The sequence below is a fragment of the Saccostrea cucullata genome, unplaced genomic scaffold, assembly GCF_032062105.1.
Source record: "Saccostrea cucullata isolate Sc308-1 unplaced genomic scaffold, CSIRO_AGI_Scuc_v1 ctg12038, whole genome shotgun sequence".
NCBI lineage: Eukaryota > Metazoa > Mollusca > Bivalvia > Ostreida > Ostreidae > Saccostrea > Saccostrea cuccullata.
Genome location: NW_026928974.1, coordinates 14,610 through 25,588, shown reverse-complemented (window position 1 = coordinate 25,588; position 10,979 = coordinate 14,610). Strand labels below are relative to the sequence as shown.

At 31.3% G+C, this 10,979-nt stretch overlaps 1 protein-coding gene across 1 annotated transcript; it reads left to right on the top strand.

The window, feature by feature from the left end:
- Window positions 1-232: 232 nt before the first annotated feature.
- LOC134279469 (uncharacterized) lies at window positions 233-6,410 on the top strand. The gene is made up of 5 exons (XM_062761881.1): window positions 233-568; window positions 681-767; window positions 1,480-1,893; window positions 2,888-3,266; window positions 6,289-6,410. The coding sequence occupies exons 1-5, from the start codon at window positions 305-307 to the stop codon at window positions 6,408-6,410; spliced, it is 1,266 nt and encodes a 421-aa protein (XP_062617865.1). The 5' UTR covers window positions 233-304.
- The last annotated feature ends 4,569 nt before the right edge of the window (window positions 6,411-10,979 follow it).

The following is a 10,979-nucleotide window of genomic DNA, read 5'->3' as shown; positions in this document are numbered from 1 at the left end:
AATAAAGGTTACTTCAACAAAGATTTATAAAAGTTAACAACTTTGGGTTTTTTTTAGAATCACCTATACGATGTAAGTAATATACATTTTTTAGCATTTAATTTATGATTTTCATATAAAAGTTCATCTTTTTAATTTTAAACGACTTTTGTTTAAATTGATTTAAAGAAAACGGGATAAATATTTCAAAGAATGTATATTTTAACAATTTATGAAAAAAGAAAGGTTTTTTATATACTGTATGTATTTAAGAATATTTTCTTAAACCATCTGTGTTATTCTTTTAGGCAAATCAGATGCAACAATGGATCCTTTAGTTGCAAACTACAACATATCATGGAATTATCAGATTTCGAAGATTTCATATGCTTTGTCACGCTATGACCCCCGTTTAAATTTTATATGTAGATTTACTCCATTAACTGACGAATCATTGCTTTACGAAATTTCATGGTATGTTGATGATACTGAAGTAATAAAAGGACAAACTGTAAATCTTAGTACTATAGAGAATGCCTTGTTGCCTGCCATGGCAATTTTAGAGAATAACAAAACAGCAGGATCAATGGTTAGTATAATAAAATTTCCACTCTCATTTTTCTCTGTGAAAACGAGCCAATCGTAATGTTTCTGATGGCGTTGAAAACTTGTGCTTAAGAAAGAATGGAATGTTTTCTTAGATTCAGTTTGTCGTTGGAATAAAGTCAACTGCAAATGGTTCTTCCTGTGCTACTAATGCAAGTCAACCATTTTTTGCTGGTATTAAAGTAAGATGCCGCTTTGATTTAATTCATAAAAGAAATTACACTTTTATTAAAAATTAAGCAATACAATGATTAAAATGAAATATTTTAATTTAATGTCTTCCGCATGGAAATTACCGTAACCAATGAGCTACATCAAATTTATATGAAGTAAGCTCTGCTTATACAAATCAACTTTTAAGTACTTGTGTGTACAATCAGACTGTTTTAACAAGCTAATTTTACATATGACCAATAACAAGGGAAGTCAAAGTATATTTACGAGTTCCATATTTATTGAAAAAGCAGCTGTAAATGATATCAGATAGCTGAGTTTTAATTTATCTTGGGGAATAGTTATATTTAACATTGAAAAGTTTTTATGTTGTTGATTTCGGTAAAACTTTGTGATTTCTAATGTTCCAAAAGTTCCTTGGAATTTCGTGTAACCAAATCTGATTTACACCACTTCTTGAATATATTGTTTCACAATACTCTTTGCAGTTTATCCTTTACTACTGTTAATATCAGTGATGGGTAGTGAAATAGGCTTGGTAGAACATTGATTAGAATCGGCCATGTATCTTTTTTGTAAGGATTTTTTATGAAGATTCGAAATCAGGACAAGATTATAATATAACATTTAGTTCTCGAAGTTACATGTATAGCCTGTATGGATTTTTCAATAATGTGTGAGTTTAGATTATTGTTAAAATTGCTTATGTTTGCTTTATAGGTTTTAACTCCACAACTTTTTATAGACATAGGCGGAAAGGCCGACATTCTCCTCCAACTAACAATACCTTACGCAGCTGAGAATTTGGTGATTTACGGTCAAGTTTTAGAAACGACTGATCTCCTTGTGAGAGCTTATATTCCCCAGAATTCCTCCCTTTATTGCGTAAATAGCTCTTTCAAATATGATTCAACTGATAGACGCTGTGAAATAAGGATAAAGGGTTATTCCTATAACGAGAGGGATAAATATGAAAGTAATATTTGGAAACAGGTTTACAAAATGACAATTTATGAACAAGGCAATGCATTTAGAAATTTGTTGGAAAGGGGCATTACACTGCCGCTGAAGACCAGCGAAACCCATGGTGAAGGAAGTAAAATATTCAGCAATATACATCTACCAGATATTCAGGTATTTAAGAATTTTATCTATCAATACTTGTACTTGTATTTCCTACCCTTGTCTAAATTAATGCATACTGATTTAAGAATAAAATTTTTAAAAAATTATGCATGTAATGCATTTGATGGATTGATTGCTGAATGGTCACTTTGATAAAATTGACATCTAGTAATATGTCAGTATCCAGTTGCATAGAATATTCCATTGATTATGTACAATGAGAATTTATGACCTCCACACCACCCAAAAAACAATGTTTGCTTCATGAATAAATATTCAAAATTAAAGTAAATTTTTAATATATATCAAATTTATTTGAAAACGAAGAATGTATCTCAATGAAACATATAGAGAAATTAAAACGAACGGTATTCAAGCTCAGATGGCTATAAAATTATACAAAATAGATGCAAAGCAAACACGGACCCAAAAAGGTCAAAGATGGGATCAGGTGCCATTAAGGAGTGAATATGCCCTTCCGACCGGTCATTACCGCTGTGTGGTCCTTGTCATGAACGAGAAATAACGGTAAAATACGTCGATAAGTCATTTTGTATAATGCCCTAACAATTAGTAATTAGAAAAAATAAACAATACCAAGATGTAGCTATATAGTCCGTTTATGAAGGGTAGGGGAAGGGGGTGAGCCAGAAAAAAAATTCAACTTACCTGGTAATAGCTTGACTAGCAAAAATGATAAAGGAATAAATCAGGAAAAATTGTCTCAACTAGCGGCCGCCTGAAAAAATATCTTTTGAATGGCACTAACTGCTTCCGTAAATATGTACTAATTTTCTGTAAAAGGATATCGCTTTTAAAAATGATTTAGGAAACGACTAGATTGTATTTTTTCTTTTACTTCTTAAATTGAGATGTTTATTATATTATTTTAAATATAATCAACATTAAAAAAATATAATATGAAAAGATTTTATCTATTTAGATATAGATTTTAATCTATATCAAATGCAGTGAAGAATGAAAATTTAAATGTTTTTCACAGGTATACACCAATCGATCATATTCAATACAGTCAACGTCGACGACAACAATACCAATCCAAGATTGTGCAACAAAGTCATCTACTCACACTTTTCCAAAAACAACAACTATGACAACACAACTTAATGATTCGATGATAATGACAAATATAATATCAGCAACAAAAATAGCAACGCAAACTATGACGTCAACACCAACAAAAACGGCAACTCAAACATCAGCAACACAAATAACAACGGAAACCATGACGTCAACACTAACGAAAACGGCAACTCAAACATCAGCAACAAACTTTAATATGTTTACAACTAGAACATCATCAAATAATGAATCAGTGAGAACAACAACACAGTCGGCAATGAATTCAACCCTATCAGATTGTAAGCAAAAAACATTCATTTAGTTGATTGTGACATATCTATTGCTTTATAGTGGCTTGGTTACAATGTATAAACTGTGACACCTGACTTGTGAATCAGGCGTCAGGACTAGGTGCAAATAAACTTTTGCATATATGTTGTTGCATATTATTAGCTCTCATGTGTAAATTTCGTCGCATGAACACGCAGCAAATTTACTTGTGTAAGTATTTCGTATTCCTTATTGCTAAAATCTCCATTTAAGCCGCTGCATATGCATTGCATTGAGTTTAAAATATCAGTTGGTAAACATGGCGGCTAGATGTTAAAGTTTTAAAAAATTGGATTTTAAATGGTCATCCTTGCTCTACTTAAACAAAAGTTGAAAATGAATTGAGTTTTGTAAGCCATTTAGGGTAGATCTGTTGGGAATTGGCTGTAAAAGCCAAATCTTTAAAGCATAAGCTTGTTCGCCTTGCTTTGTACTTTCCCCAAATGGCTTTCTCTACGGCCACTCTGGAATCAAGGAGCCATTATTTCCTCAGAGTTGTTTGTTTTGAGTTTGCAAAAACATGTGCGTCGAGCACCCTTCTTGGCAAATCTGTGTTTATGTCTCTATCTGTGGATGCAAACACCTCGCAGAATCAAGGAGTATAATTCCATTCTGTTCAAGTACTCTCCATATGAATGCTCTGGGGCTGTGGTAGGAATATGCATGAATTGCCCCCTCGATAATTTTGCCCTTTACGGCTTTCTTCAACCTCTTTCAGTTTTTAAACCGAGGCAAAGTACTGACAGATAAGTTGATGTAGCAAAGATTTCGACAACTTCGATTAAAGTAAGCATTTAAATTGGAAAGTAGTTATAGTTTTCGTATGAAGTAGGTTCCCTTGGAGTTCATTCCTTTGGCTACCATCTTTGAAAAAAAATCTTTTTGAGCTACCAATTTTTTAACATGAGGGAAACAGAAATATATTCGCAAAGATTATAAGTTACTTAACTTGTAAATTGAAAAAAAAGTGTTGTTAACATATACTCATGAGAAAAACTATTTTCTGTGCCTCATTGTCCAGTATGACAAGTTTAAATTGGTTGAATAAGGATTCTGATCCCACCTCCGAGATATCCAGGGGTCTGTGTTTATTATCATTTCACAAATGTATATTGTTTCAAGACTTTTGAGATCATGCAATCGCTTTCATTATCTTCCCCCTTTTCATTATCCTTTTGGAAAACATATGTAATCTTCAAGCAGACGTTCCATAATGGTCTCCCAACTTAATGTATGCAATCATACATTGTATATTCCATAACACCATAAAGATTTACAGTAAATTGTTTTCCCATGTTTCACTGACGACACTAACTGCAATCTGTAGCTCTCCGAGAAAAAAATATAAATAGATGGGAGAGCTACAGTGCCACCCATTAAAAACTGTATATTTATTGCGCACAAAAAAGTGCACTCGGTTCTCGGTTTTTTCTCCATGTTTTTAAACTGAAATCTCAAAATATTAATTACCGTGTGTTCCTAACATATTCGTTGACTCTTTCCACAACAAAACGTTCCTCATAATTGTCGTTAATAGTTCTCCTGGCCCTGATATTGTAATCATCGAACATTTCGCTTATTTATACTGCCATTTTGGTTTCAAAGATAATTTGGTCCAATATGCTTCGTTCAGATGTCAACAACGAAAGTACTTGATAGAGGAGAGAGGATTTTTTTTAAATCTTCCATTTTATGCAATTAAGGTAAGAATTTGGAAGAATTAATCAACAACCGAGCGCACTTTTTTTTCGGAGAGCTACAGATCTGCAGCTATGAAGACACAAACAGTAGATGTCAATAGCCACTTTTTTAACATCAACTGCATACTCTTCTACGGTCTTTTGGACCAGAGCCAAAACATTTCCCAATTTTTAACAAAATTATAAGATATTTACCTTCATCGTTTCAGTGAAAATTTCCTTGCTAATCTTTGTCCCTAAAGTCATTCAGTTTGGTTCTGTTGTACGTACAATCCTTGGATCGATATTTTTCTGCTTTTTTAAAGGAACATTTAAAAGTTGGTCCTATACTTAAACACTAGAAAATACCTTTTTTTCTATGAAAAAAATCTTATTGTATATATACTATAAATGCACTATATATTTTGAATCAGTCTATCTCCCTATTTTAAATAATTATTATTTTACTTGTGGTACATAAATTCGTTGAACGCATTTTTAACTTTTACTTATGTGTGTAAATTTACACACAAGTAAATTTACACACATAAGCAATTTTTCGTCGTATGAATGGGGTATTATAAGAGTTTGATCTTGAGGGCAAAGACATTTAAAAGAGGTATTTAAGAAAAAAAGCTGAACTGGTATTGGTTAAATTTGGCATTATTATATAATTATTCTGAATTTATGCATCCTATGCATCCTATGCATTTAAAACAATATATCGTTTAGATACCGTTATAACTAACATTTTACTAACTAATCGTTATTAGGTATCATCACTTTAGAACAGAACGTTAAGGTTTTTTGAGGAGTATACATGTAGATAGCGCACTGGAGAAGCATTTCCTTGGCAAAATTGCTTTTGTTTGTAAGGATTTTTTTCGTATAAAGTTTTGGTATAAGAGATAGAAAGAGTAGATCAAATTCCTGTTCGTTGACAGAGATGTTAATTGTTTAAATGACTAATATCTGAATTGCAGGAATGTCAGAATTAGAAGGTGAATCGTGCATTTATGCTACTATTATCAAGATACAGAATTTAAAAAATCTCCAAAAAATACAATACTAGTTATAATGAACAAAAGAGGTGATATTGTTACGTCTCAAGCAGCGTCTGCTGGAGCTATAATTCATTGTTAATTTATGGTTTTTTAATATCTTTTACCACTTTCGATTTAGTAAAAACTAAAAGATCTACAAGTTTGCATATTGTTATTAAATTAGTTTTAAAATGTGATTCTGTAATATGTATGTTTTTCTGAAACACTGAATCAAATTTGACATAGGTTTTTAAACGGAATACTTTTAGGTTTCGGAATCAACAGAAACAACAGTGAAGTCTTAAATTCCAAAGAAAATTGTGACCTACTGGTTACCTCAACATCTGAACAGTTAACAGTCCCAGGCTATGTATTCATTGTGTTGTCTTAGTCTTAGTGGCAATCATTGCTAGGTACTTTTGGTTTGGCGATGGCGTTTGTAAGTTATGTTTACTAATCATTAAAAAGAAAAATTAAAAAGAATATAAAAATTATGTAAATACATAAAGATACAATAAAATAATCCTTCAGAAGCTTTATTTAATTGGATTTTCATTAACAGTCAATTGAAATAAGTTTTGAAAATATTTAGAATTATTTCTTTCTTGTCTATTTTTGTATTCTAAAGAAGACTCAGCAAGTACAAGAAGTCAGAAACCAGAAGTGGCAATTCGGATGTATCCTGTAATAAAATTCAGACTGACACAGATAGCTCTGAGGGAAAACACATAGGCGTTATATATGAAAACAGTGAACAACCACAAGGACAAAATGCAAACGAAAATGAATTTACTTACACAAATTTTACCGAATTGGAGGAGATTATACCAAAAGACAATTCACACATGGATGAAAATTTTTACCAAAAACTGGGTGACGGCGAACCTCGTTTTTACGAACAGCTGGGAGAAAATAAACCTAATTTGTACGAATGTCTTGAAGGAAATGAGACTCGTTTATATGAGCAATTCAGCGGAAAACAAACTTATTGTTTTTCATTAGGTTTTTTTAATATTTTTGTGTGCTTATTATTTTTTTCTTAAGTTTTGTAATTCTTCAAACGGCTCGATGGGTTTCATGAAACTTTCAGGTCTGATAGAACATCCAAAAATTAAAAATAATTTTTTTATTTTGAACACACGTCAACTTAACAGTTCGGTAATTTTCATGATTTTGTCATTTTTAATCAGGGTACACTTCTCTTTTAAATTCTCAAAAACCGTTGAAGTTTGAAATTTTCAGTGAATAAAGCTACCTTTGGAGATTAATTGAAAACATCATTGTTACAGGAATACAAAGCGCACAAATCGCTATGAAAATAGTTTTTAACGAATTTCAAACATTTTGACACCTTTTCAACGATAACTTTTTACCTAAAAATATTTTGTTAAAGCATGTATAACAAAAGAAGTGTATAACTCCAAGATCTTTTAAATGATATCTAAAAATATAAGACTAGCCCCTAAAATTAAGAGCCTAGAGGGGCCAAAAGTTTTTTCTTTGTATCTCAAAAACCATTGAGAATTTGTAATACGTCAAAGAAGCAAGGTTGTTCTTTATGTCAAGCTTAATTACTGAAGTTGTCAAAATGCGTCCAGGACGCCATTTATATAAAGGATAAGTATATTGGAAAACGCATTTTTTTTGCCATTCTTGACAAGTTTTTCAAAATATCTGTCACTGGGGGCATAAAAACATTAATTTTCCGTATAATATATCACTTCCGGTCAAACTGGAAGTAAAGAAACTGTTTATTTTTGCATTAATTAACATAATTTAGCGGATTTATACCATTTTGGGGTGTTAAAAATAATTTATTTAATTTAAAAAATTCCAAGAAAGTTAATTCTGGCCAAAAGACAAACACCTACTCGTTTAAGCTTTGCAATATTTGTTCAAGTTATATTTACTTTGCAAAACTGTATATTTTTTTTGGGGTTCTGGATAAAATAAAAAACTAGGGCTAATTGTACGGGAATTTGTTAATAAATTTATTAACTAAATATAACTCTCTTTTGTGCCATATTCTCTGTTTGCTTTTTTAAATAAGACAAACACAATGCATTTTAGACTTTAACAATATTTAGTATATCAAGTTTATTCAAATTCAGCATTGCACGCATGCGCATTTGAATGCATGTGCGTAATGACTATATCATCTTGTCTACACTATTCGTATATTTTAATATACTAAATATCACAGCATTTAATCCAAAAGTGTTTAAAAATATGTTTAATCCAGTGTATTTGTAATTTTACTCATTTCACGTGCACGCACGGTAAATCATATGCATGATGATAGCATACCGTTTTGTAGAAGAGTTTCCATAATGTCTAAAAATGTTCCGAATCCCATTCATTTTGGTTGCATAATAAGGGAATTATAGCCATTTAAAGTTTCAGCCAATCAGATTGCAGCGCACATGAATGCGCGTGAATTCATGAAAATTATTATATATCATTTTGTAGGACATCCTAAAGCATGCCTATATTTTAAATTTCAAAGCATTTCGTCAAAAAACAAAGATATTGAGAATTTTGTTTCAACCAATCAGAGCAAATATCACGTTCACACGTGCATGCATGTGCATGATGACCATACCCTTTTGTAGGAGTCTGTAATGTTCTATATATGTTCTGAATTTTGTCATCTGTTTGGTTGAAAAACAAGGGAGTTATAGCCGTTTAAAGTTTCAGCCAATCAGAATTGCAGCGCACATGCAAAAAGCGCGTGCTTTCATGACAATTGTTATATATCATATTGTAGGACATCCTAAAGTATGCCTATGTCTTAAATTTCAAAGCATTTCGTAAAAAACAGAAAAGATATTTCATTTTTTCAGCCAATCAGAGCGAAGCGCACGGCATGCGCGTGAAATCTTGCTAATTTGACAGTGTCACATTATCTAAAATTAATATATCATTATATAATGAGTTTAAATCTTTCATTAAAAAATGTAAAAGTTATAGAATATTTTTTATATCAGTCATTTCACTCATATACGCGCACGCACATGGAAGCGTATGCGCGCAAAATGACCTTTTTTAACACCTACACTACACACCTATTAACCCTAAAAAGGTTTTATTTTTGGGTGTAACAGTTTCGATAACACTCGCTCTCATCAAAAGTACCGAGAGAAGAAATAAGAAGAAAAACAATAATAACTAGATTCGATCTGTGTGTGTGTGTTATAACGATTAGTGGGTCTTCATCCGAATCTTGATAAGTATGGGGTAAGATTTTGATTAGAATTTTCAAGATTCTAAAATAATGATAAAGATTGTGAAGAAGAACGATTTTTCCTCCATAATCTGTAAACAAACATTGAACATAAAGACTTAAAAATTCGACTTTTGGCCCTTCACGGCCCCTAATTTAGGGATCAGCCCTTTTTTCGGTATCATCTTTATACCTCTTCATTTTTGAACACTTTTTGTTCAACAACTATTCAGAGATTCTCTTTCATTTTCGAGTTATTTGAAATATAAATATTAAAACCCTTCAACTCCTTAATGGGGAGATTTAGCGAAAAATGAAAGGTTGCATATTATTCAGAACATTATTTTGAACATCTTTTGTTCAATAGACTTATAAAATATTTCCCAATTTTGATATATAAAGCGTCAAAATTGACCATTATTGGCCCCTTGTGGCTAGCTTATTATGCACCATACGAAAACTTCAAATCATAATATATAGTTTAGATTGTTAAGATATACATCATTGCTTCAGTAATGTTTAACAAAATAATTGACTGCTAAAGAGTTATCGTTTAAGAGAGTGGTTATGGCCCCTTTTGAAAACCCAATTTGAGTTCCCAGTCCCTTTTTTCTTGATCTGATTTTAAAGCTCTTTGGATTTTGAACCCTTTTTGTTCAACAACTATTCACAATGATTCTCTTTCGTTTTCGAGTTTTTTGAAAAAGAAATATTTAGGGACCAACTCTTGTAACTCCTTAAAGGGGACGTATATGCGAAAAACTAAAGGTTGCATATTGTTCAGAACATTATTTTGAACATCTTTTGTTCAATATTACTTATCAAAATATTTCTAAAATAGACAATTTGAAAGATATAAAGCGTCAAATTTAATTTAGCATTCTGGCCCAGGCCAGTTGTATGGCCCCTTATTATGCACCATATGACAAATATGCTCAAATTGTAATATATAGTTGTAGATTGTTGAGATAAACATTTTTGCTTCAGTAATTAATAACAAAATATTGACTGTTAAAGAGTTATCAAATAAATACTTTTGGCCCCTCTCGGCCCCTAATGTAGAAATAATTTTTTTGATATCTATTAAAGATCTACCAGTCAGTTTGCACAATTATTGCTCAGTATGTTTTAACAAAATAATTATATTTTAAAAGATATGATGCAAAATGTCTCAAAAATTCAGTCATGATACGTGTCATAGATTTTGACCCCTACCGAGCTTCCATACTAGGCATTTCCGGAAAATTTGAAAACCATTGTTTTTGACAACATGTCCTTTATCTTTGGTAAAAATTTCAGTGTTCTAGCGTTAGCCGTTCAATGTTCTGGTGATGACAAGGAGGTCCCGATTTTAACTAAATTTTGATTAAAGAAAGTCAATAACTGTTCTGTACCGGAAGTGATTTCCAAAAAAATGAGAAAAATGGATCAAGTTTAGTTGACGACACACCTTTCAATGAAAATTTCAAGTTAATCGATAGCCATCTCCGAGAAATCTTCTGCAATTTAAAAATTGTAAGAAGAAAAAGAATAATAATAATAATAATAATAAAAGTGAAAAAGAAACAATAGAAAATAGAGGGTTTTTACCTTGGAGAAGCAGACATAATAATAATAATAATAATAATAAGAAACAGAGTAAAAATAATATGTTCAATGTAACTCCAAAATTCAAACATATAAATGTAAAGAAAAACATTAATTTTTTTTCCAGTTTATGATTTTAGTCCTCCGAAC

What these genes read in the sequence shown, in the direction of transcription:
- LOC134279469 (XM_062761881.1), top strand. Translation starts at nt 305, where the DNA reads ATGGATCCTTTAGTTGCAAACTACAACATATCATGGAATTATCAGATT. An exon ending in ACAAAACAGCAGGATCAATG is followed by an intron (nt 569 to 680) that starts GTTAGTATAATA and finishes ATGTTTTCTTAG; the next exon opens with ATTCAGTTTGTCGTTGGAAT. An exon ending in CATTTTTTGCTGGTATTAAA is followed by an intron (nt 768 to 1,479) that starts GTAAGATGCCGC and finishes TTTGCTTTATAG; the next exon opens with GTTTTAACTCCACAACTTTT.